Source organism: Amblyraja radiata, chromosome 16, assembly GCF_010909765.2.
Source record: "Amblyraja radiata isolate CabotCenter1 chromosome 16, sAmbRad1.1.pri, whole genome shotgun sequence".
In the NCBI taxonomy this organism is placed as follows: Eukaryota; Metazoa; Chordata; class Chondrichthyes; order Rajiformes; family Rajidae; genus Amblyraja; species Amblyraja radiata.
Window position 1 is genome coordinate 34,467,342 of NC_045971.1, and position 27,753 is coordinate 34,495,094.

The following is a 27,753-nucleotide window of genomic DNA, read 5'->3' on the forward strand; positions in this document are numbered from 1 at the left end:
CGGTGGTGGTAAGCTACTTCTGTAGCCACAGCTGCCCTTCTGTAGCCACGCAGACTGACGGAAGCGTGGCTGCCAATCTGCGCCTACGGCCCCTCCGACCACCACCAATCACTCACACACATTCACACACAGGCAAAGGTGGGTGAAGTGTCTTGCCCAAGGACACAACGACAGTATGCACTCCAAGCGGGATTCGAACCGGCTACCTTCCGGTTGCCAGCCGAACACTTAGCCCATTGTGCCATCTGTCGTCCCAATGACTATGACTTTGTTCCTCAAGTGTTCTGGATGCTACAATGTACCAATACTACGTCTGGATTTATTATTGTCGTGTGTTACCCAATCAGATCAGATAATACTATACACACACTCCCTCTTCTCCCATCTCCCATCAGGCAAGAGGTACAGAAGTGTGAAATGCACACCTCCAGATTCAGGGACACTTTCTTCCCAGCTGTTATCAGGCAACTGAAGCATCCTACCACAATTTTACTTCGGAGTCACGTGAGTGACTACGTGAAGAAGGGCCGTCCGTCTGCGTGCGCGTCATTACGTCTGAACGCAACACGCACGACGGACTGGCAGGCACTGAGTCGGGATGAGCAGGTAAGGAAAGTTGAATCACTTACCTGCGTTCTTTCGGGTTTGAAGTTTTTTTCAGAGCCCAGATGTCGAGGAGACGGCCCGCGGGGATGTCGGCTGCCGAAGACTGCAGCTTTCCAAATAGCGGGCGACGGTCTTGTTCCCGACATTAGCGCCGACAGCAGAATCGGCAGGAGACTTTGCGCGGGAGCAGGAGCTCCATGGTTGTCCTGCGGGGCGTAATACCACCCGCAAGTCTAAACGAACCCGTTGACTCAGATGAGTCCGGGGAAGAGGGATACCCTCCCTCAACGGAGAGCGTATGAGGACGACTTCTCCCATATGGAGCAACTTATGGAGAAGTTGCTCCAACAATGATCTGCTCCAAGGGAGGGAGCAGTATCAGCACGGCCTACAGCAGTGCCGGTGCCGGGAGCCTCGCACATGGGGCAGCCCAATGTCTTCCCCATTGGAGGGGGAATTACATGTGGAAGAAACCACTCTGAATCAGAGTACAAAGAAGAGGGGGGGGGGGGGGGAACCTTCCCAGGGACAAGCAGAAGAAAGGAAGTAAGTAAGTTTTACTTATATTGCACTGTTTAAGTCAACACCAAAATGCTTTACATAAAAGGAATAATAAGCTTCCATACAAACAAACAGAAAATAAGTGCTTCTGCAATCATCCAGGTTCCACTGGGTGCTTCCCTGGATGGAATCTAGCTCTTGACAGCCCGGGTATTATGGAGAACCCGCAGGCAGCAGCACCTGTTTTCAGGGCTGCACAAATGTCTCCTGCTCTGAGGTGAGGAGCATTCATGGTCCATTTCAGTCTGACCAAAGCTAGAATCTCATTTAGGTCCACTGGAAGGGCCATGTCAGCACAGGTATCCTCAGGGGCCTGCAGCAGCACCTGTTTTCAGGGCTGCCTACAAACCTCACTCTCAGTGGAGGGGAGTGTGAATGATCAGTAGGTAACTGATCTCGAATTTAAAGTATGAACATACTGAAGCATGCATATGGCCTCAAGAGCCAGCAGTTGGCAGAATATCCGCATAGGCGACAACACACCCCACACCTCCATAGGGGGTAAGCGGTTCACTGAATCCGGTGGTAGCTTGAAAGCTGGGCACGGAAATACGATCAGAGTCGTCTTTCAAGGCAGACTCAAAATGATGGCCAGAATTGTCCTACAAGGCAGGCTCAGTATGATGAGGTTTTCAGACCAGACCCAAGCAGAGGTCGGGAGAAACATGGAATCCACACTCCTTACCAGTCCTACTCCCAATCAAGGAGAGAAAAGGAATCCGCATCAGGGGCCTTTGGGCTTACCACAAGACCACCGGTAGCCATGGAGGTAGGTGTTTACTGAAACAAGGGATTGTGGAGCAGTTACATGTTGGTAATTTACTCTTGTGTTCTTGTTCAAAATGACAATAACATGAAATTTCAGAACTGGTTTAAAAAATTTTTTTTTTTAAATTAAATAAATAAATAAAACCAGATAATAAAGTGATGATTTTACTGCACAACATACACAGGTTCCAAGCAGACTTGGAACTCGGACTGGAATTGTCTTCGAGGCAGGCCCAGTAATTTTGGGCAGGATTGTCATTCAGGACATGTGACAGATGGAGGATGTCACTTCATCCAGGTTTAACTCATTTGTGCAGTATAGACTTTTAGAAACAGTAATTTTGTTACGGTCTAACTACTGTTTTATAGGAGCTTCCTATAAAATGGTCACATGGCATGCACCGACCTCAAAGATGCATACTATTCGGTGTCTATTCACTAAGAACAGGAGATATTTGAAGTTTAACTGGATGGAATGGATCTGCCAAATGGGTTGACATCAGCTCCTAGACTATTGACAAAACTACGGAAACCAATTCTGGGTCTACAACGGTCTCAGAACCACATAGTAATGGCATATTTGGACAATTTCATTTTGGAGGCACCAAGAATTGGCAGAAGCATCAGTCAAAGCAAACCAAAACCCTGTTTGATAGAATTGGTTACCTCATCCATCCAGTTAAATCAAAATTGATTCCTACAAGGGTAATTGATTACCTAGAATTTACTATCAAAAACAGTAAATATGTTGGTGACTTTGCCTAGGGGCAAACGACTATATTAATCAAGCCTGCTATGACCTGATAGTCAAATACTAGCCATCTATCAGGTAAACAGCGAGTGTAATTGGCAAATAGTAGCCGCATTTCCAGCAGTACGTACGGGCCTTTGCATTACCAGAATTACAGTGAGCAAAGGAACGAACACTCAGATTCCATGCAGGCAAAATTGGCAAAACTATGGATTGCCAGCAGAGGCCTTTGTTGAATAACTACGGTGGATAACGAACGTGAGAAAGCTTAAAGTAAATTTGCTTGAAAGCCATCAAGGGTTCTTCAGACCTATGCTAGCGGCTAAGGATGGGGAGCCACTAACACAGTCTAGAGCTATGGGGGCAGATGGAATGAGCAGGAGTCTGTAATTCCCCAACACATGGAATCAACTACCCAGAATTGTTGGGGGCACAATTTGGACTCAAGGGGTTCTGTAGCAATATGCTTGTTCAAATTCAGATTGATAACACCACTGCGGTGGCACATATCCACTAACAAGGGTGGTGTAAAATCTGTATCTTACGATAGATTGTCGAACCTCATTTGGCACTGGTGTATCAAGAGGAATATTTCGGAAATCTACGAGGTAGATATAACACGGTGACAGATGCTGGATCACGGATGTTTAATAACAACACAGAATGGATGTTGAATCAGGCAGTATTTAACGAAATAACTACACGATTTGGCATACCAGCTTTGATCTATTTGCATCTAGACTAAACCATCAGTTACCCAGATATGTGTCCTGCAAGCAGGATCCAGGAACAAAGGCAGTGGATGCTTTCTCCCTCAATTGGGGAGGATTGTTTATGCATGCTTTCCGCAAAATTGTCTCACAAACCGATGCTTGACCAAAATCAAGCAAGACTAAGCCACAGGCATATTGGTAGTGCCAGATTGGCCTACTCAAGCCTGGTCCCCAAAAAAATTGGGAACTATAGTCCAGCCAGTTATGGCTGTACCCAAGAGCAGGGACCTCCTAGTGAACCCAGTTACAGGGAGTAATCATCCACTACACGAACGTATTAACTTGTTGGTCTGCAGATTCTGAGGAGGCCATTTCAAGGCATAGGACTGTCCGAACAAATACAACACAGTTCGGATAACAGATGTCTTGGAGTTTCCTATCAACTCTGTACTATAACTATAAACAAAGTTATAGTGCAATCAATAGTGCCAGAGGCGCACTTTCCTCCTATCTGATGCTGCAAGCAGGGCACAGGTCGATAGGAACGCACCCCTTTACAACAAAATTCATGAAGAGAATTTATAATCTAATACCTCTAAGACCAAGGTACACGGACATGGGATGTGAGCGTGGTACTAACCCTACTTTGACAGTGGGGACCGCCTATAACTAACCCTGAAGGTGGTATGCTGACAAAGAGTCCAGACACTGCAAAAGCTACGGTTGGACCACATGACCACCAATATGAACAACATAACATTCGTAATCAGGAACCTGATATAAACATAGCAGGCCAGGAATGTCAGGGATGGAGATCCAGTTCTTGGCACATCCAGAGGACCTACGGTTGTGTGTGTGGTAACATACTAACACCACTATCTGAGAGTTACGGAGAACCACAGAGGCTCAGAACAGACCAGAAGGTGTCAACACAAACCATCTCCAGATGGTCAAAGGGGGTAATGGCGGTAACAGATTGAACGTTCATATGGTTAAATCTCACTCCACCAGGGCTGCATCTACGTCGGCAGCAAGAGCAATGGACGTGCCTCTTGACAACATCCTAGTGGCTGCAGGATGGACGAATGAAATAACGGTCCACCGGTTTTATAACAAACCTATTACCGGACTGGGGGTGTTTGCACGTACCATTTTAAGTTCTGTCCCATAGTTTACCCCCAAGGTTGGAAGGGGAAACTAGTTTTTAAAAATGTTTCTTTCATTTAAAGCATCAGTGTCCTTACTTAACTGCGTAATGTCTGAATGCTTTAACGATTACACGCATCCATGGTCAATCCATTCAGTGTGTGACGCCTGGATTCGTAACCGGCGTAAAATCATAGAGCTTTGAAATCTTCACGTAGTCACTCACGTGACTCCGAAGTAAAATAGTAAGATTAAACGAGAACTTACCAGTTTGAAGTTTGATCTTGATTTTATGAGGAGTTACAATGAGCGATTACGTGCCCACCGCTCCCACCCTCATACTATCAAGGTCACATGGAAGTTCTAGTTTCTTCAATCTTACTATTCTCAGGTCTTCTTTTTATCTGTGATTTAACACCGCTGCTTTGAAGATTGACGCGCACGCAGATGGACGGCCCTTCTTCGTGTAATCGCTCATCGTAACTCCTCATAAAATCAAGATCAAACTTCAAACTGGTAAGTTCTCGTTTAATCTTACTATTAGAGAGCAGTCCTGAGCTACTATCAGTGGTCACTACATCTTTAGTGTTCATTACAATGTCAGTGGTCACCACACCATCTGTGGTCACTACACCATCAGTGGTCACCTCACTATTAGTGGTCACCTCACTATTAGTGGTCATTACAGAGTCAGTGGTCACTACAGAGTCAGTGGTCACTACACCATCAGTGGTCACCTCACTATTAGTGGTCATTACAGAGTCAGTGGTCACTACAGAGTCAGTGGTCACTACACCATCAGTGGTCACCATTCGTGGTGACTACAGCATCGGTGGACCGGGCATCAGTGGAATGGAATGGAATATTTTACTGTCATGTGTGACAAGTCACAGTGATATTCTTTGCTTGTGTACCCAAGGTATGCAAATAGTCGCCGCATGAAGGCACTGACAAAGTCACAAAGTACCAGCACCGGGTCCTGTAGTGTTCTCCACCCACTCCCCACTCCCCCCTCATGGCGATCCCTCCACGCAGGGTCCCTCATTGCTCTCCCCCCCCCCCCCCCTCCCCTAATCAGGTGGGTCACCCTTACCTGAGGTCACCTTGGTTGCTGTATTGAAGAAGGCACCTGGAGGGGGAGGGGGAGGGGGTGCTCCAGGAGGGTGTGCTCCAGGAGGGTGGGCACCGGGAGGGGGTGGGGGAGGAGGCGGAGGAGGGGCACCCGCCCCAGGCAGCCCAGGGGGTGGTGGTGGGGGTGGGGGTGGGGGAGGTGCTGCTGCTGTGGACGCAGGCACACCGGGCAGCGGGGGAGGCGGTGGGGGTGGCGGTGGGGCTACGTTGGTCGCTGGTGATGGGGTAGGGGGTGGGGGTGGGGGAGGGGGAGGTGATCCAGCAGTGGCTTCATCTGTAACATCACCCTTCACAGCTGGCACTGGAGACACATCTGCAAAACACAAAAATACACGCTGTGGTTACAAGGTGTAAATATGGGTGACACAGTTTGTACATTCACCCCAGCTGCAAGATGATGACATAGAAGAAATTTTAACTACAGCTGTCTGAAGAAGGGTCTCAATCCAAATTGTCTCCCATTCCTTCTCACCAGAGATGCTGTCTGTCTTGATAAGTTACTCCAGCATTTTGGGACAATCCTCCGTGTAAACCAGCATCTGCATTTCCTTCCTACATATTTTAGCTTTCACTGCCCCGGGTAAAGTGGGGGCAGTCTCCCTAACCTCTCGCCCTGCGACCCCTGCACCTTGACCTCCTCCAGATGGAAGACCCTTGGGCGGTACGGTAGGTATCGCGCGGCGCTCAAGGATTTTGTACCGAACTAAATCTTTGCGCGCCAACGGCCTGTCGCGTAATTGACGGCCAAAGTGGGACAGGCCCAAGACTCTTCAAATTACAAACTACTGTAGCTCAATGTCATCAACAGGTGGTTCAAAGAATGCTGACGTCCTCAATATTTATCAAAAGCTCTGAGTATGTCATTTATAATTATGAATGGCTGGGCATGTATGTGAAGGGTTTGGGATGGCACAGTGGCACAGCTCATGAGCTGCTGCCTCACTGCTCCACGGTCCTGAGGTCAATCCTTATCTCCGGTGGTGTGCGTGTGTTGCTCACATGTTCTGTTGGTGACCACACGTAGTGCTTCACCTTCTTCCCACGTCCCAAAGACATGTGGGTTGTTGGGTTCATCGGCCACTGTAAATTGAACTTGGTGGGTAAGTGAGTGGTAGAATGAGGGGGCAGTTGGCAGAGAGTGGGGAGAACAAAAGAAAAGGGATCTTGGTGGCCAGCATGCACCTGGTGGGTCCCAGGCCCTGCTTCTGTGCAGTATGACTGTAAGTGTATGCCTCCATGTGCCAAATTATGGTGAGACTTGCTTGTGCGTCTGCTCTTCACCAGGTGGGGAAGCCCAGGGACTGGTTGCAGACTCTTCCCTCGTTTTCCAAGATTCAGAATGGTTCAGAAGAACAGTGACCTGTCTGGTTCGACAAATGCTTCAAGCTGAAGCTCATTCATTTTCAGATGTCCCTCTGGTTCTCGATGCTTAACTAAATACGTTGTCCATTCACAGAAACCAGATTTTTTTTTAAAATCGTGGTTCTTGCTTTTCTCCAGTGAAAATGTGTGTAGTCCCATATCAGAGAAAGAAAATGATTGTGATATCCTGCTCCAATGAGTTTTAGTTTTTAGAGGTATACATGAAAACAGGCTCTTCAGCCCAGCGAGTCCATGCCAACTTGATCACCCGTTCACACTAGTTCAGATTCAGATTCAACTTTAATTGTCATTGTCAGTGTACAGTACAGAGACAACGAATTGCAGTTCTATTTTATCCCACTTTCTTATCCACTTCCTGCACACTAAGGGCGGCATGGTGGGTGGCGCTGTGGTAGAGTTGCTGCCTTACAGCGCCAGAGACCCGAGTTCGATCCTGACTACGGGCACTGTCTGTAGGGAGTTTGTACGTTCTCCCTGTGACCGCGTGGGTTTTCTCCAAGATCTTTGGTTTCCTCCCACACTCCAAAGGCGTGTGTTAATTGGCTTGGTATGAATGTAACATTGTCCCTAGTGTATGTGGGATAGTTTTAATGTACGGGGATCACTGGTCGGTGCGGACTTGGTGGGCCTAAGGACATAGAAACCTAGAAACATAGAAAATATGTGCAGGAGTAGGCCATTCGGCCCTTCGAGCCTGCACCGCCATTCAATATGATCATGGCTGATCATCCAACTCAGTATCCTGTACCTGCCTTCTCTCCATACCCCCTGATCCCTTTAGCCACAAGGGCCACATCTAACTCCCTCTTAAATATAGCCAATGAACTGGCCTCAACTACCTTCTGTGGCAGAGAATTCCAGAGATTCACCACTCTCTGTGTGAAAAATGTTTTCCTCATCTCAGTCCTAAAAGATTTCCCCCTTATCCTTCAACTGTGACCCCTTGTTCTGGACTTCCCCAACATCGGGAACAATCGTCCTGCATCTAGCCTGTCCAACCCCTTAAGAATTTTGTAAGTTTCTATAAGATCCCCCCTCAATCTTCTAAATTCTAGAGAGTACAAACCGAGTCTATCCAGACTTTCTTCATATGAAAGTCCTGCAATCCCAGGAATCAGTCTGGTGAACCTTCTCTGTACTCCTTCTATGGCAAGAATGTATTTCCTCAGATTAGGAGACCAAAACTGTATGCAATGCTCCAGGTGTGGTCTCACCAAGACCCTGTACAACTGCAGTAGAACCTCCCTGCTCCTATAGAAACATAGAAATTAGGTGCAGGAGTAGACAATTCGGCCCTTCGAGCCTGCACCGCCATTCAATATGATCATGGCTGATCATCCAACTCAGTATCCTGTACCTGCCTTCACTCCATACCCTCTGATCCCCTTAGCCACAAGGGCCACATCTAACTCCCTCTTAAATATAGCCAATGAACTGGCCTCGACTACCCTCAGTGGCAGAGAGTTCCAGAGATTCACCACTCTCTGTGTGAAAAATCCTTTTGCTATGAATGCTAACATACCATTCGCCTTCTTCACTGCCTGCTGCACCTGCATGCCTACTTTTAATGACTGGTGTACCATGACACCCAGGTCTCGTTGCATCTCCCCCTTTCCTAATCGGCCACCATTCAGATAATAGTCTACTTTCCTGTTTTTGCCACCAAAGTGGATAACCTCACATTTATCCACATTATACTGCATCTGCCATGCATTTGCCCACTCACCCAGCCTATCCAAGTCACGTTGCAGTCTCTTAGCATCCTCCACACAGCTAACACTGCCCCCCAGCTTCGTGTCATCCGCAAACTTGGAGATGTTGCATTCAATTCCCTAGTCCAAATCATTAATATATATCGTAAATAGCTGGGGTCCCAGCACTGAGCCTTGCGGTACCCCACTAGTCACTGCCTGCCATTGTGAAAAGGACCCGTTTACTCTTACTCTTTGCTTACTGTTTCTCAGCCAGTTCTCTATCCACATCAATACTGAACCCCCAATAACGTGTGCTTTAAGTTTGTATACTAATCTCTTATATGGGACATTGTCGAAAGCCTTCTGAAAGTCCAGATATAACACATCGACTGGTTCTCCCTTATCCACTCTACTAGTTACATCCTCGAAAAATTCTATAAGATTCGTCAGACATGATTTACCTTTCATAAATCCATGCTATCTTTGTCCAATGATTTCACCGCTTTCCAAATGTGCTGCTATCCCATCTTTAATAACTGATTCTAGCAGTTTCCCCACTACCGATGTTAGACTAACTGGTCTGTAATTCCCCATTTTCTCTCACCCTCCCTTTTTAAAAAGTGGGGTTACATTAACTACCCTCCAATCCCCAGGAACTACTCCAGAATCTAAAGAGTTTTGAAAAATGATCACTAATGCATCCACTATTTCTGGAGCTACTTCCTTAAGTACTCTGAGATGCAGCCTATCTGGCCCTGGGGATTTATCTGCCTTTAATCCATTCAATTTACCTAACACCACTTCCCAGCTAATCTGGATTTCACTCAGTTCCTCCATCTCATTTGACCCCCGGTCCCCTGCTATTTCCGGCAGATTATTTATGTCTTCCTTAGTGAAGACAGAACCAAAGTAGTTATTCAATTGGTCTGCCATGTCCTTGTTCCCCATGATCAATTCACCTGTTTCTGACTGGACCTACATTTGTTTTAACTAATCTTTTTCTCGTCACATATATATAAAAGCTTTTGCAGTCAGTTTTTATGTTCCCTGCCAGTTTTCTTTCATAATCTATTTTCCCTTTCCTAATTAAGCCCTTTGTCCTCCTCTGCTAGACTCTGAATTTCTCCCATTCCTCTGGTAGGCTGCTTTTTCTGGCTAATTTGTACGCTTCATCTTTTATTTTGATACTATCCCTGATTTCCCTTGTTATCCACGGATGCACTACCTTCCCATCATTATTTTTTTTGCCAAAATGGGATGAACAATTGATGTAGTTCATCCATGCAGTCTTTAAATGCCTTCCATTGCATATCCACCGTCAACCCATTAAGAATCAATTGCCAGTCTATCTTGGCCAATTCATGTATCATACCCTCAAAGTTACCTTTCTTTAAGTTCAGGACCCTTGTTTCCGAATTAACAATGTCACTCCCCATCCTAATGAAGAACTCAACCATATTATGGTCACTCTTGCCCAAGGGGCCACGCACAACAAGACCCTTCCTCATTACTCAATACCAAATCTAGAATAGCCTGCTCTCTCGTTGGTTCCTCTACATGTTGGTTTAGAAAACTATCCCACATGCATTCCAAGAAATCCTCTTCCTCAGCACCCTTGCCAATTTGATTCACCCAATCTATATGTAGATTGAAGTCACCCATTATAACTGTTTTACCTTTGTTGCACGCATTTCTAATTTCCTGTTTGATGCCATCCCCAACTCCACTACTACTGTTAGGTGGCCTGTACACAACTCCCACTAGCGTTTTCTGCCCCTTAGTGTTTCGCAGCTCTACCCATATCGATTCCACATCCTCCAAGCTAATGTCCTTCCTTTCCATTGCGTTAATCTGCTCTCTAACCAGCAAAGCTACCCCACCTCCTTTCCCTTTCTGTCTATCCCTCCTGAATATTGAATATCCCTGGATGTTCTACTCCCAGCCTTGGTCACCCTGGAGCCATGTCTCCGTGATCCGAACCATATCATAGTCGTTAATAGCTATCTGCACATTCAACTCATCCACCTTATTACGAATGTTCCTTGCATTGAGACACAAAGTCTTCAGGCTTGTTTTTACAACACTCTTACCCCTTATACAATTATGTTGAAAAGTGGCCCTTTTTGATTTTTGCCCTGGATTTGTCTGCCTGCCACTTTTACTTTTCACCTTGCTACCTATTGCTTCTGCCCTCATTTTACACCCCTCTGTCTCTACACTCACAGATTTAAGAAACCCTTTCCCTTTAACTCCATCCTCAACGATCCCATTCGACACCCCACCCCCCTTATTCAGTTTAAAACCACCCGTGTAGCAGTGGCAAACCTGCCTGCCAGAATGCTGGTCCCACACCTGTTAAGATGCAATCCGTCCCTTTTGTACAGTTACCCCTTACTCCAAAACAGATCCCAGTGATCTAAGAATCTAAATCCCTGCCCCGTGCACCAATTCCTCAGCCACACATTCAGGTCCCGTATCTCCCTGTTCCTGCTCTCGCCAGCACGAAGAACTGGAAGCAAACCGGAGATAACACCCCTGGACGTCCTGCTTTTCAGCATTTTTCCGAGCTCTCTAAAGTCACGCTGCAGGATATTCATCCCCTTCTTTCCGACATCATTTGTGCCGACATGCACTACCACTTCCGGCTGTTCACCTTCGCCCTTGAGGATTTTCTGCACTCTGTCCGTGACATCCTGGATCCTGGCACCAGGAAGGCAGCACACCATCCTCGAATCCCGTCTGTTGCCGCAGAAACCCCTGTCCATTCCTCTCACAATGGAGTCTCCCACTACAATGGCGTTGCCTGACTTTGGCCTTTTTGGTTTTGGCTCAACAGCTCTATTCGCATAGCAAGCCAGTCCGCCGCTCAGTGTTAAAACGTCTTCTGTCCCGACAGCTTCTAAGTGGGTGAACCTGTTCACAAGAGGTACAACACCCGGGGACGTTTGCATTCCATGCTTCCCTCCCTTTCTCACTGTCTCCCACCTTCTCTCTTCCAGTACCTTAGGGGTAACAATCTTACTGTAGGACTTGTCGAGGAACGACTCCGTTTCTCGGACGAACCCGAGGTCATCCACTTGCTTCTCCAGTTCCCCAACACGGTCCTTCAGGAGCTCTACCTAGATGCACTTGTCACATTTGTAGCTGCCAGAGGCACCAGCAGTGTCCTTGACCTCCCACATACTGCAAGCATCACACTGAATCAGCTTGCCTGACATCTCCTTCTTTCGTCTCTCCCTCTGCAGTGTTTTGCGTAGCCTCCTCTCCGAAGACTCTCGAGCCAAAGACTCACACTTTACTCACAGGGCACTTCCCTCACTGCCGCTCCCTAAGAGCAGTCTTGCTTATATTGACTGATAAATTGCCTAATTTACCAATTTACAAACTAAATTCCTCAGTTTTCAACTGTTTTCCCCGCTCTGACTCACTTCTCTCCTCCCACTTGGGCTAGAGCCAATCAGTGTTTTCTCTTGCTTATCTTCGCCTGCTGTTGCTTCCAAATCTACAGCAGCTCTGAGTAAAGTCTGCCTGTGTTTTGCCTCTCCTTTTCAACTGTTTTCACCCCTCTGACTCACTTCTCTCCTCCTACTTGGACCTATTTAGGTGCTTTATCTCTAAACTAAACTAAACCAGGGGCAAATTACAGAGACCGGTTAATCTACAAACTCACACGTCTTTGGAATGTACAAAGAAACCGGAGCACCCAGAGGAAACCCACGCGGACACAGGGAGAATGTGCAAACTCCACACAGAGAGCATCCGAGGTCGGGATGGAACCCAGCACTCTGGTGCTGTGAGGCAGCAGCTCTACCCACTTCACTGTGCCACTCTGAGCGATCACTGGGCCAGTGAGTGTTTACCATTGGGCAGAATGAGCAGTGTACATAGGGCAGGCTCTGTGGAAGGGTCTGGGCTTTGTACCTTGCCTGGGTGCAGGGGCTACCGTTACAACAGTTTCTTTCACCACCACCGGGATGATATCGATGTCCACCTCGCCGTTGGCTCCACGGTGGACCGTGAGCAGACCCTGCCGCTCCAGCTGCAAGAGCTTCTGCTCCAGGGAAGAGTGCAGTCGGACCAGCTTGTCACTGTCTGTCACCTGTGCCTGCAGAGACTGCAACTTGGCTGCAGTGTCACTGAACGTCTCCTGTGGGAAAGGAAGATGTTATAGGATGACACCTCCCAATGGGCTCAAAACCCTCTCAACACAACGCAGCACACAGCTCAGCATTGAATTGGCCAGTGTCCGTTCACCTGCTGCTTTCCCACTTTGTCCCTGGATCTGGTGCGCTACAATTCTGCGAATGATATCGTGTAACTATTGAACTCCCCCTTTGCTCTACCTATTGTACATATGTTTGACCTGATTGTATTTATGTGCAGTGTTATCAGATCTGTTTGGCTCGCATGTAAAACAAAGCTTGCCACTGCACCTCGGTACAGGTGTGAATAATAAACTTAAATCTGCATTCTCTTTCCCTTTGTCCCCCTGTACCATTTCTATCGCTCATTACCTGGACTGCTCACTGTCCCCCACGTGGTTCCCTCTGTCCATCTCCCACATGTCAACCTGTCGGCCTGGATCTCTCAGAAGGGTCTCAACCCGAAACGTTACCCATTCCTACTCTCCAGAGATGCTGCCTGTCCCGCTGAGGTAGCCCAGCATTTTGTGTCTTCCCCTTTGGCTCATCCTTCCTATCTGACACCCTCTCACCATCATCCCACCCTCATTGGTTTCCATATATCACCTCCCAGCCTGCCCAAGGTGGCTCCACCTGTCCACAATACCTGCCCCAAGTCCCACCTATCACTTCCCAGCCTGCCTCACCACTTCCCTGATACACTCACTGATCATCTTCCCTTTACCCTGCCGGCCCTGTTGCACGATCCTGACCTTCACCTCCAAAGATGTACTTGACCCACTGACCTCTTCCAGTTGTTTGCTTTTCTGGGTTTGGGATGGGATGAATGTAAATGTTGGCTGTTGGGGCAGGTGTGTGTGGTTGGGGCAGGTATGTGTGGATGGGGCAGGTGTGTGTGGTTGGGGGCAGGTATGTGTGGATGGGGCAGGTATGGGTGGATGGGGCAGGTATGGGTGGATGGGGCAGGTATGTGTGGATGGGGCAGGTATGGGTGGATGGGGCAGGTGTGGGTGGATGGGGCAGGCTGGGAGGTGTTGTTTCAGAGCAGTACCTCCACAGCATCCAGGAGATCGTGTTTTAAAGGGAAAGAGACGAGAGTGAATGAGTCAGGCTCAGTGAGAGTGAATCAGCAGCACTCTCCCGATCAAACCCTGCAGAAAGTCCTGGTGTTGTCTGTGCCGGGTCACCTGTCACAGCACCTCTGGCCCAGGTCGTGTGGGTGCAGCGATGCCGTGTTGCTGATTCCAAAACTCCGGCTTGAACCAGAGGGGGAGAGGGTTGCCGCCGTTGCCGGGAGCGAGCTGGAGTGTTACCAGTGCAAGCGGACTCAGAGCAGACGAGGAGCTTACCAATGAGTAGACCAGCACTCATGTCCAGAGCCCTGGCTAAACTCAGTGGGAAACTCCTGCAGAGGCTGAAGGGTGTTAGGGAGGGAGCAGCAGGTGGGGGTAGGAATAAGACTTCCTTGTGATAGACACAAAATGCTGGAGTAACTCAGTGGCTCAGGTAGCATCTCTGGAGAAAAGGACTAGGTAATGTTTCAGGCCTGAACCCTTCTTCAGACTGAAAATACAGATGTGAGGGCTGGGGGAAGGGTGGAATCCGAGAGATCATGTTTTAAAGAGAAAGAGATTAGAGTGAATGAGTGGAGGCGGGAAAAGGCCAGAACAAATCAGGGTCGGCAACAGATGACCTCGGGAAGGGGGGAGCTCATAATGGTCTAGTGTTGGCTGTGGAAGGTGTGATAACAAGGGGGATACAAGGATGTAAACAGTGGGACTGGTAGGACGACAAGGGTGAGGGGTGGGGGAGGGGTGGGGGAGAGAGGTGGATGGGGGGGAATTCAGGAGTTATTTGAAATTAGAGAAATTAATGTTTACACCACTGGGGTGTAGGGAGTTCCATCGAGGCAACAATCTGACAAGGAACCATTTTGTAACATGTACTGAGAGTCTTCTGATCTTCTATGACCCACCTGCCCCACCGCAGTGCTGCACATACGACCAACAGTCTCTGCCCACCCACCCTACATCCACAAGTGAAATGTCCTTGGCCTCAGTCCCATCGTCAGGGTCAATATTTGAAGAGGAGTGCTAGGATGCCCCATGTACACCCACCTTTAGACCTTCCACCTCCTTGTGGGCCTGCATCAGCTGCTTCTCCAGTGCTACAATCTTCATCATGGAGTCGTTCTCTGCTTCCTGCAGCTTCTCTGTCAGCTGAGCAAGGAAGATGGGAAACAAAACCGGAACAGAGTGTCAGCCAGCGGCATGGAGCAGTTCAGACAGTTTCATTCACCCAACGCTCCTACTGCCTCATCCCCCGACTTGAAACAGATTCCAACCCAAATCAGTCAGCTTCATCCCACCACATCTGCTGTGGAACAGACAGCTGGTAACAGACTTAATGCATTGAGCTACCAGTTTGAGAGGGAGGGCGTGGAGTGTTCAGCAAAAGACTGAGGTTCTGGGACCAACAGAAGAATGGCCAGAGAGCCAGCATGGGTTGGTAGGCCGAATGGCCTCACTGTGTGGGATCAGTCCATGACCTATGCAGGTGCACTGCTCTGGCCAGCCGTGGCCAGACCCACCAGCAGGCCGGGCTAGTTCGACATGGACCGGTGACAGAGGACCATCCCTGAAGGCCCATCCTGCCCGTTGCAGAGGACTTGCGCCATGGACTGGGAACCGCCCGGTCGACCCACTCAGAGTAGAAGGAGTGGGACAGAGGGCCAGTAAACAGATCGGCTGTGGGAGGGAGTGCATGGCCTCGATGATGGAGTAGGCCGCTGGAGGCCTGGGGCTCGGCTGGACCGGCCGCTGCTCCAAGAGACCGAGCATGTGGACCGGACGTGGCTTACAGTGGTGGAGTAGCGGTGGAGGACACCACGGCTATGCTTGGCCAAGCTGACCCTGCAACGTCGCCAGGACAATGGGCCTTCATGGTCAGGTCAGCACTTATAACTGGAACTTGAACATGGTGCCAAACTGGTGACTCTGTATACTGCCTCAGTGTACTGCTACTACACACATACTGTATCTGCAATGCTCATTTAAAATGTATCTAATTGCTTAAGTACAGCTGTATACAAAAATGAATTTCACTGTGCCTTGTAAGCTGAACCTGCTACTCCCACCCACCCCACATGGATGAGTTCTCAGCCCCTACTGTACTCCCTACACATTCACAACTGTGCGGCCAAATGCAGCACTAACTCCCTTTACAAGTTTTCAAATGAGACCGCTGTGTTGGGCTGGATCACACATAATGATGAGACGGAGATAGAGAACTTAGTAACATGGTGTCAGGACAATAACCTCTCCCTCAATGCCAGCAAGACGAAGGAGCTGGCTATGGACTCCAGGAAGTGCGTACACGCCCCAATCAGCATCAATGGTGCCGAAGTGGAAGTGGTTGAAAGCTTCAGGTTCCTTGGCATCAAGGGATATGGGGAGAAGGCAGGAACGGGATACTGATTGTGGATGATCAGCCATGATCACAGTGAATGGCGGTGCAGGCTCGGAGGGCCGAATGGCCTACTCCTGCACCTATTGTCTATTGTCTATGGTTATTATTATCAATAATCTGTTGTGGACCAACGAACATTGATGTGACAGCTAAGAAGGCACACCAAGGACCCTACGAGTCACGACACAAAACGTCAACTAGTCTAAAGATGGGTCTCAACCCAAAACGTCCCATTCCTCTCCAGAAATGCTGCCTGGCCAGCTCAGTTACTCCAGCTTTTTGTGTCTATCTTTGGTTTAAACCAGCATCTGCAGTTCCTTCCTACACAAGGACTCTATTTCCTCAGGGAGACTGCCATTTCATTCTCCTTTGCCCATCACATGGTGGTGTAAGTCGTTTCCAGTGAACACGGTGGGTTAGTGGGAGCAGGAAATATACAAATATTGGTTTTAGAGAAACAGGCCCTTCGGCCCACAAAGTCCATGCCGACCTGCGATCCCCGTACACTAACGCTATCTGACACATTAGGGACAATTTATAATTTTACCGAAGATAATTAGCCTATAAATCTGTACATCTTTGGAATGTGAGGGGAAACCGGAGCACCTAGGGAAAACCCATGCAGTCACGGGGAGAACATACAGACTCCGTACAGACAGCTCCCATAGTCGGGATCGAACCCAGGTCTCTGGCACGGTAAGGCAGCAAGTTTACCGCTGCGCCACCGTGCCGCTCTCTCTCGGATTCCCCAGTGACTGACACGGTGCATGTGTATGATTGCCCGGCCTGCCCTCTCCCCTCTGATGATACCTGCATTACTTGGCCCTGCAGTTCCTCCACGTGCTCCAGCACTGCGTTCTTGGTCTCTGCATCCTCGAGCAGTGCGCCGACATCAAACACGTTATCCAGGTATGCCTGGATCTGAACCTGCAGCCTCTCGCTCTCCGACGGCTTCAGCTTCTGCAGATTATTGTACATGTTACTTTACAGTAGCTGCCAAAACAGGAGCCCACAACCAGCCCAGGTGAATATTTAGTTTAGAGACACAGCACGGAAACAGGCCCTTCAGCCCACCGAATCCGTGCCGACCAGCGATCCCCCCACACTAACACTATCCTATACACACGAGGGCCAATTTACAATTTTACCAAAGGCAATTAACCAACAAACCCGTACGTGATTGGAGTGTGGGAGGAAGCCTGAGCACCCCGAGAAAACCAACGCGGACACGGGAAGAATGAACAAACTCTGTACATACAGCACCCGTAGTCGGGGTCGAACCCGGGTCTCTGGCACTGAATGGCAGCAATTCTACAGCTGCACCACTTGTGCTCTTCCTGCTTCAAAGCTCCCACCTCCTTCCTGTGATATTTCAACCTGTCGGTATGACTGGGCACAGGGCAGATCTTTACTTGTGTGAACTATTTAAACTGATGCATCGTCATCTCAAAAATCATACCTCATGGAACTGAAAGGTGATAGGAATTGTTGCTAAAAGTATAGATTTGGTCGCTTCAATGGGAGATTTCTGTGAAGAGGGAATCTGGAGACCATGGTGAAAAAGGCAACTCTAAATTCCACAGAATGACGGGTATTCCCTAGGCAACAATCACTTTGGTGCATCTTGGTGGGGGCTGAAGCACTTTAAATGCATCAATACAGGCAAAATGCCCCTTGAATCTAAGATAGACACAAAATGCTGGAGTAACTCTGGAGAAAGGAAATGGGTGACGTTTCGGGACAAGACTCTTGTAGTCTGACTCCTGTCGTCTGAAGAGGAATCTTGACCCGAAACGTCGCCCCTTCCTTCTATCCAGAGATGCTGCCTGTCCCGCTGAGTTACTCCAGCATTTTGTATCTATCTTCAGTTTAAACCAGCATCTGCAGTTCCTTCCTACACAATTATCCTCGAATCTGCTCCGATGTTCTACAATGCCTGTGATTGTGGCCGCAGCTCTGATTTTCCCCCTGCTTCTCATACCCTTGACTCAAATAAAGTCCACAAAATCAGTCCTGACTACATTAAATGACTGCCTGGAATCATTGAGAGGTACAGCATGGAAACAGGCCCTTTGGCCCACTGAGTCTGCACCAGTCATCAACTACCCACACAGACCAGGCTTCCCACCAAAGACTCTACCTGCACTTCATGCTGCCTTAGAAAAGCAGCCGACATAATCAAAGACTTGTCCCATCCCGGTTATTCCTTCTTCTCCCTGCTCCCGTCCGGCAGAAGGTTCAGAAGCTTGAGAGCGCGCACCACCAGACTCAGGAACAGCTTCTTCCACTCTGTCATCAGGCTTCTGAATGGTCCTTCCATAAGCTAGGGTACTGTCCGATTCACCTCGACTCCATTGCGGATATTAGACTTTGTCTCTGGAACTGGTGTGCTACAATGCTGAGAACTATATTCTTCACTCTGTATATTCCCCTTTGCTCTACCTATTGAACCTGAGTTTGGCTTGATTGTATTTAAGTATAGTATTGTCTAATCTGATTGGATAGCGTGCAAAACAAAGCTTTTCCCTGTAACTCAGTAATGGTGAGAATAATAAACCTGAACTCTCTCCTTCCCAAGCTCTAGTGCTGGCCCTCACCACCTTCAACTTGCTGACAAGAGAGGTGCTGCCCTCTCCACCTCAAGACCCCCTCCCCTACCCAATCACGTCATGGCAGTCTGCTTCACCACCCTTCCTGGGACAAAGGAATGGTGGAGGAAGCTCATCTATCCCCGAAACGTTGGCCTGTCCCTGTGTCCCTGGATCTGGACCACCACATTCCACTGCAGGCAGGAAGACCACCTGGACCAGCACAGTCTACCGTGGGCACATAGACTATCTGGGCCTCCACATGTCCGCCATGGGCAGGTGGACTACCTAGGCCAGCACAGGGCCACAGGATTCACTCAAGGCAGGCAGACCACCTGGGCCACCACAGTCCGCGGTGGACAGGCGGGGGAGCAAGGTGTTTGTCGGTGCGCTGCGTCACTCACGGTGAGGTATTCATCCAGCCCCAGCAGGGTGAACTCGAACTGCAGGTGGACCCGGAAATTCATGTCTTCGACGGAATGCACAACGATGTTAATGAACTGCATACAGGCAACCTGCAGGGGGCGAGAGAGCAGGATTACTGAAGGGCAACCTGCAGGGGGCGAGAGAGCAGGGGTACTGTACACGGGGGTGACCCACAGCAAGGGGGGCAATTACCATCACGGGAAAGAGAAGGATGGGGCGATGGAGAGGGGTGAAGTGAGGATCGAGAGAGTGAGGGGGAGACATAGAGAAAGACAGTGGGGATGTGGGGGGAAATGGGAAAGTGAGGAGAGAGGGGAGAAAGAGGGTGGGAGGGGAGATATTGGGGGAGAGAGATGGGGAAGAGAAGGGGGTGGGAGGGGGAGAGAGACGGGACATGGGGACAGAAGGGGGAGGGACGAGGGATGGGGAGGATAGAACGGAGAGAGTGGTGGGATGAGAAAGGTGGGGAGAGTTGGGAAAGGGGGTGATTGATGGGGAAGGAGGGAGAGGGAAGGAGGGAGGGGATGAGGGCGGTGGAGGCCGGTTCTCTGGATGCTTCCAAGAGAGAGCTAGATAGGGCTCTTAAAGATAGCGGAGTCAGGGAATATGGGGAGAAGGCAGGAACGGGGTACTGATTGGGGATGATCAGCCATGATCACATTGAATGGCGTGCTGGCTCAAAGGGCCGAATGGCCTGCTTCTGCACCTATTGTCTATTGTCTATAGTAGGAGAAAAGAGAAGGGGAGAGATGAGGTGGAGAGAGGAGGGGGGGAGAGGGGGAGAGAGGAGGGGGAGAGAGGAGGGGGAGAGAGGAGGGGGAGAGAGGAGGGGGAGAGAGGAGGGGGAGAGAGGAGGGAGAGAGAGAAGGAGGAGAGAGGAGTGTGCTCTGACGGTCTATGATACAGGAGTTTGGAATGAAGTCAGTGAAGAACACAACCCACCATGAAGTCGATGTTGCTATCCTCGTTTTGGAAATACTCCATCAGCTTCTCGAATCGAACCTTTTCCCCACACACCTGAAATACACAGAAAGATCACACACCCTCTGATTGGTGACATGGGGAGAGCGGGGCATCACTGCTCTGTGACCCTCACCCTTGGCTGGAGGGTAGGGGAGGGAGGGAGGTAGGAGGAGAAAAAGGGGAGGGAGGGAGTTAAGGGGCTGTCCCACTGCGGCGACCTAATCTGCGAGTTTAGAAGAGTTTGCCCTCGACTCAAACTCGCAGCATAGAAACATAGAAAATAGATGCAGGAGTAGGCCATTCGGCCCTTCGAGCCTGCATCGCCATTCAATATGATCATGGCTGATCATCCAACTCAGTATCCTGTACCTGCCTTCTCTCCATGGTCGACACAAGGTCCTAGGAGGTCCTATGACATCACTGGAACTCTCCTTCATGCTCAAGGGAGGTTCCTGTATACTCGCGGCCTCAGCTAGGTCGCAGACAATTTTTCAGCATGTTGAAAATTTTTCCGCGAGTCAAAATTGGTTGGCATGGTTCTTTTTAACTCGTAGTGCAGTGGAGTGTGGTCGCCATTTAGTTACAGGCAGTCGAGGGCAGCCGTAGGCAATCTCCTTCGCTGACCGGGCATTTTAATTGGCTCATTGAGTTTTCAGGACCAAGGAAAACCGACCGATAAATGCCCTCTTAACGTTATTATAAGTTGTCTGGCTTCTTAAAAGTGCCTCTACTTCTCCCCCCCCCCCCCCCCCCCCCATTCTCTTCTCCCCCCCCCCCCCCCCCCCGCCGCTCTCTCTAAAGGACTTACCGTACACTGTACAGCCGTCTTTTACCTTCCTCTTCATCGCGGGTGTGAATTTCAGACAGCGCTCCCCCGCTTTCCCTGGCCCCTGCCTTTGCGATGTGTGTGTGTGTGTGTATGCGCGGTCGGTCGATCCAGCTCGCAGTTGCAAGTGCCCTCGAGCTTGACACTCTTCTGAACTCGCGGATTAGGTTGCCGCAGTGGGACAGTCCCTATGGGATGAGGGGGGACGGGGAGGGGGGTGGGAAAGACTCCTATGGAGGAACACTGTGGCCAGTGGCTTCCTCCTCACCGTCACCATCTCTGGGGCTCCCACATGCGGCCGGAGAGGAGCCACAGCCAGCGGTCAATCTAAGGTCAGAGGTCAGCGTCCATGAGCAGTGAGGGTAGAGGTCAGGGCAGGGGTGGGGGGGGGGGGGAGAGGGGAGACAACTGCACATGTTCTGTGTGCTGTGATCCCATGCACACCAGCTGGAAAGGTAAGGCTTTTACTTATTTTATATTATCTTAAATATTTGCAATTGATTCCACAGGCTTTGAGATGTTTCCACCGGAATGGCTCGCACACTCTCTCACCTTTACCCCTCACATTGTCTGCATAGCTGGCCATGCTAAACAAGCTCAAACCACAGTGCCAAAAACCATAGGTGATAGGTGGGGGGGGGGGGGCAAATACCAATAAAATATCAATAACAAAACTCTGAACCCCACCACACCCCCACGGTTGTACAAAGGGTGTCAGTGGCAAGCTTGAATGCCTTGGCACAACCATATTTACATTCCCAGGCCTCTTTCATCGCCAGAATTCACCAACAAGCACCAAGACCTGGCTCGGCTGGCAGTGAGGGGAACCCTCCCAGTCAGATCCTTCCTGCACGTTTGAACCTCACTACCAGCGCACGCTGCCCTCAGGGCGGCTGCGATGGAGAGGAGATGGTTGTCCACCTCTTCGCAGACTGTGGATTTGCAAAGAAAGTCTGGAGAAGGTTTGCAAGGGTCCTGGTCACGGTTTATCCCGAACAGCTCTGTAGCAGAGATGATTTACAGACTGTTCCCAGGGACACATTCAGAGATGGACATCGAGTGCTGCTGGAAGGTCATCACCTCGGTGAAGGACACTCTTTGGTCTACACAAACCTTGTTGACCTCCCAGCAGAGCGAGATGTCCGTCTGGGAATGTTGCCGACTGGCCCGCTCCAGACTGCAGGAATATGTGCTGAGGGACGCACTGAAGCTCGGTGCAGCCAACATCAAGGCTCTGTGGGGGAGGACCACAGTCTATGGCCCTACTGCTGCTGGACATGGGGGGCACGGTGTGGTGGAGACGCCTCTCAAACAAGGGAAGAGATATCACCCCAGGGGGCCACATGAGTGGCTAGGATGCTGAGTATAATTATGTTTTTTACCAAATAGCACGCTAATGAGTGTATGTAGCCGTGGAGACTGTGGGGGAATTATGCACCGTTCTTGTTTTGTACATATTTTTTATCCTGAATAAAGTTTATTTTGATTAAAAAATAACCATTGAGAAGACCTCCGAAAGCAGGGGTGAGCAGACAGGGTGTGAGCAGACAGAATCTGTGCCTCTCATTCTCTTCTGGAGCTGCTATTGTCGCAGAGTCTTTAGTGAACAAAGATGTAATACTCTGGAGAAAAACTGTCAGAACAAAGACACGGAAATAAAAATAGGTTTTCCTCCAGAGTATTACGTGAAGTTGAAAGGAAGAGGCTTCAGCAGAAGAAAGAGTCGAAAGAAAATATACCTCATTAATTCAAGCTTGTGAAAGATTCTGATCAGATAGGTTACAGAACAAAGAACAGTACATGGAAACAGGCCACATGATGCCAAGACCTTTAGTTTAGTTTAGTTTAGAGATACAGCATGGAAACAGGCCCTTCAGCCCACTGAGTGCACACTGACCAGCAATCACCCATAAACTATTTCTATCCCACACACTAGGGGCAATTTACACAAGGCAATTAACCTGTACGTCTTTGGAGTGTGGGAGGAAACAGGATTACCCGGAGAAAACCCACGCAGGTCACGGGGAGAACGTGTAAACCATCCCAAAGGCAGCACCCATAGTCAGGATTGAACCCGTGTCGCTCTGTGGCATTAGGTTTTACCCTGCTACGGTTACACTATGAATGAAAGCACTTAAATTTAGATAACATATCATTTATATTGCCTAAAACAAAGTGCTGGAGGAACTCAGCGGGTCAGGTAACATCTGTAGAGGGAATGGACAAGCGATGTTTCGGGTTGGGACCCTTGTTCAGATGGGTCAAGATTCCAGTATCTGTACTGTCTCGTATCTCCATTTATATTGCTATATAACCTTTATAAAACCTCTGTACCTTCCGGCATGCTGTCGTGATGTACAACAGTCAACCTATGTTAACAAGCTGATGGTTGAGTGGGTGGTGGAGTATGGACAAGGTGCGGGATTGTGCTATAACACTCAGCGAGCTGGAATCACCGGGACTTGCGTCAGCCGCCCAGCAGAGGGCAATGTTGGCCACATGTTGACAGGACTTTGTTTGTCGGAAGGAACTGCAGGTGCTGTTTTTAGGAAGATAGACACAAAGTGCTAACTCAGCAGGTCAGGCAGCATCTCTGGAGAGAAGGAATGGGTGACCTTTTGGGTGTAGCTGTGGTGACCCTCTCGCAGCTACCTGCATCCACTACTGCGTGCAGCTTAATGTGTGTTTTCTTCACAGACACCACTTGTTCAACAAGGAACTGCAGAAAGGAGATGGGTGGCAGTCAGAGTTAGGGTCATAGGTCAGGACTGTAGGCTGGAGTGGAATCAAAGGATATGGGGAAAAAGCAGAAATAGGGTACTGATTCGGGATGATCAGCCATGGTCATATTGAATGGCGGTGCTGGCTGGAAGGGCCAAATAGCCTAATCCTTCACATACGTTCTATGTTTCTATCAGGGAGCTGGGGAAGTATCAGTCTTTAGGGAGTCAGGGTCATAGTCATGCAGCACAGAAACAGGCCCTTCAGCCCAACCTGTCCATCAATGCCAATCCCATCTGCCCACATTTGATCCATATCCCTCTAAACCTGTACATGTACATGGCCCTTCAATGCTGTCTATGTACCTGCCTCTGCCCCTTCCTCTGGTGGCTCGCTCTGTGTATATACTACTCACAGTGAAAGAGAGTAGATAAAGGGGTTTGGAGGGGTCATTAGCCGAGGGAGAGGGGTTCAGTAGAGTGCAAGAGGAGGGTGGGGAGATCTCCGACCATCGTGGGTGTGTGACTCTGGTCTGTGATCTCCTGGGGAACCGGACTTGTGGACGGATGAGTGTCCCAAGAAAATGGCGGCCAACAGGAACATCAACCAGCAACACACGGCAACTGCACAGCTCCATGTGTCTCCAACACAGGACAAACATCACAGGTCCCACGCACTTCACAGCTGGGGTTTAGTACAGTTTACTTTATATTAGTTTAGCGATACATTGCGGAAACAGGCCCTTCGGCCCACCGAGTCCGTGCCGACCAGCGATTCCCGTACATTAGCACTATCCTAGGGACAATTTACAATTTTTTTTACTGAAGCCAATTGACTTTCAAACCTGTACATCTTTGAAGTGTGGGAGGAAACCGGAGCACCCGGAGAAAACCCACGCAGGTCACAGGGAGAACGTATAAACTCCATACAGACAGCAGCCATAGTCAGTAGGGAACCCGGGTCTCTGGCGCTGTGAGGCAGCAACTCTACCGCTGCACCACCGTTAATGGAGAGGTACGTCCACCCAGAGATGATGAGGGTCACCCTGCTCCCCTGACATTAGTCGTCCTTATACACCTCGTGCTGAGAGGCAGTAATGCTACTGTGAGATATACAATGAAGCAGGCAAGCAGCAGGTGGGACAGGCGTGAGGGAGACACCGAGCGGTCATCTCTGTCCAGCCTGGATGAAAACAAGGCTTGAGGATGTGGGAGTCACCATCTCTGTGCTCAACACAGTGGGGGTAAAATTGTTCAACAATTCTCCAACAGAGCTGTGTCACATTCAAGGGAACATCTCTGGAGAAAAGGAATAAGTGATGTTTCGCATCGATAGTTAATGTGAATGCAGGGAAGGGGAATTGAACAAAATGGCAGCTGCGTTACTCACAAATGCTCATTAAGGATGCTTTGAGGGCTTTCAACATAATCCACTGGCATACAAATGGAAATGTCATAACAGGAAGTAGCAGCTCGAAAGCAGAACATTTAGTGTTGTATGAGTAGCAAGGAACTACAGATGCCGGTTTAAACCAACGAAAGACACAAAATGCTGGAGTAACTCAGCGGGACAGGCAGCATCTCTGGAGAGAAGGAATGGGTGACGTTTCAGGTCAAGACCCTTCTTCAGACTGAAAGGAAAACGAGAGATATAGTAGATGATGTTGAGAAATAAAGAACAACGAATGAAAGACCTGAACCTACCGGATCTCCCGGTTGCAAAAAACTTTAATTCTCCTTCCCATTCCCACACTGACCTTTCCGTCCTAGGTCTCCTCCATTGTCAGAGTGAGACTAAATGCAAATTGGAGGAACAGCATCTTATATTTCACTTGGACAGCTTACAGCCCAGTGGTATGAATATTGATGTCTCTGGAACTCTCTGCCACAGAGGGTAGTCGAGGCCAGTTCATTGGCTATATTTAAGAGGGAGTTAGATGCGGCCCTTGTGGCTAAGGGGATCAGAGGGTATGGAGAGAAGGCAGGTACGGGATACTGAGTTGGATGATCAGCCATGATCATATTGAATGGCGGTGCAGGCTCGAAGGGCCGAATGGCCTACTCCTGCACCTAATTTCTATGTTTCTATGTTTCTATGTCTCTCACTTCAGGTAGCCCCGGCATTCCCTCTCTCTCTATCCCTCCCCCACCCAAGTCGCACCAGCTTCGCATTTTCACCCAACAAACAGCTAACAATGGCCTGTTTCCTTTATCATCGCTACTTTTTTTGCATATCATTCAATCATTGTTCTTTATCTCTCTACACCATCTTCCATATCTCTCGTTTCCCTTCCCGTGACTTTCAGTCTGAAGAAGAGTCTCGACCCGAAATGTTACACATGCTCTCTCTTCAGAGATGCTGCCTGTCCCGCTGAGTTACTCCAGCTTTTTGTGTCTATCTTAGTTTTATCTGAGGATGGGCCATATATCAACACTGAGTTGTAATCTGACAAGGGTTTTTTCTCTCGTGGCGATCTTCCATCAGCTGTTTCTCTGGGTGAATGTAGTTCAGGCATGTTCAGTGATTATCCCTCCATACCTCCCCCCTCCCCCCCTACACATGAACACACAGAGGGCAGAGAAGACCAGAGTTAGCAAATGGGCCAGTCAGCCCCCACCTGTTGCCAGAGAATAATGCTGAAGCAAGGGGTTTATCAACAAAGATCAGGCCTCGGCTAAAGGCACATTCCTGAGGTCAAAGATCAAGGAAAGGGAACCATTCCTGATCCACCAAAACCTTTTGCTGTGGTTTTTCAAAAATAGCACCAGGGGATTAAATGCAGAATGTGCGGGTGGCGTACATGCTCTCGACATTTCAGCCAGATGACTAGAATGCTCATCGCTTCATCCACAGCCTGCAACTGTGCAACTGGTGAAGAGTGATCACAGCAAGCAGCACACCCCTCCAGCCTGGATCACCTCCAGATGAGCTACACAACACCAGAGGCATCTATACGCTGCCTCTCCTCCCCAGAATGAAAGTGCCGTGCTGCAGAATTGCTAATGACCTCTTTTTCATATCCCACATCCTCTTCACAAAGTAACGTTCCTGTTTGATCTTCCATCTTTCATATTTCAATTAGATTACAAGGCAGCACACATGACAGAAGTGGACACAGCAGAAAGGTTACAACATAGAACATAGCACAGTGCAGCACAGGAACTGGCCCTTCGGCCCACAATGTCCATGCTGAACATGATGCCAAATTAAACTCATCTCATCTGCCTGCACATAATCCCATATCCATGTCCCCTTTGAAAAACCTCTTCAATGCCACTGTATGTCTTCATCACCATCCCCTGCCAAGTGATTTTCAGGACTCATCACTCTTTGTGTAAATAAAACTTGCCCCGCACATCCTCTTTAAACTATGCCCCTCTGACCTTAAAGCGATGTCCTCAAGTCCTAGACATTTCCACCCTGGAAGAAAGGTACTGACTGCCGATCCTATCCAGTCATCTCATAATTCTATATACTTCTATCCAATATCCTTTTTCTCTCGTGGAACCTCCAAAACTCTAGATAGCATAATCAATCCAAACTCCCCCTTCAGGTAACACCCTGTAATCCAGGCGGCATTCTGGTAAATCTCGTCTGCACCCTCTCCAAAGCCGACACATTTGTCCTTTAATGGGGATGACCTGAAATACACGCCATACTCCAAATACAACCCATAAAGTCAGCCTATACAGCCAAAGTCCTATAAAGCTGCAACATGACCCCAAGGCATGACCCCTATGTCCCAACCAATTAAGGCAAGCATACCACATGCCTTCTTTACCATTCTATCTGCTTGTGTTGCCACTTTCAGGGAGCTATAGATTTTAATAACAACATCCTTCTGTAAATAACTGCTGTTAAGGGTC

At 48.9% G+C, this 27,753-nt stretch overlaps 1 protein-coding gene across 3 annotated transcripts in view; it reads right to left on the bottom strand.

The window, feature by feature from the left end:
• The window catches only part of fmnl1 (formin like 1), a 295,202-nt gene that overhangs the window by 69,723 nt on the left and 197,726 nt on the right, over positions 1 to 27,753 (bottom strand). For all 3 annotated transcript variants that reach the window (XM_033035438.1, XM_033035441.1, XM_033035439.1), the window contains 6 exons: positions 20,320 to 20,394; positions 19,356 to 19,466; positions 17,174 to 17,323; positions 15,013 to 15,114; positions 12,675 to 12,900; positions 5,639 to 5,989 (listed from right to left, as the gene is read on the bottom strand). In XM_033035438.1, the coding sequence (XP_032891329.1) occupies positions 5,639 to 5,989; positions 12,675 to 12,900; positions 15,013 to 15,114; positions 17,174 to 17,323; positions 19,356 to 19,466; positions 20,320 to 20,394 (1,015 nt within the window). The remainder of the gene's footprint in view (positions 1 to 5,638; positions 5,990 to 12,674; positions 12,901 to 15,012; positions 15,115 to 17,173; positions 17,324 to 19,355; positions 19,467 to 20,319; positions 20,395 to 27,753) is intronic.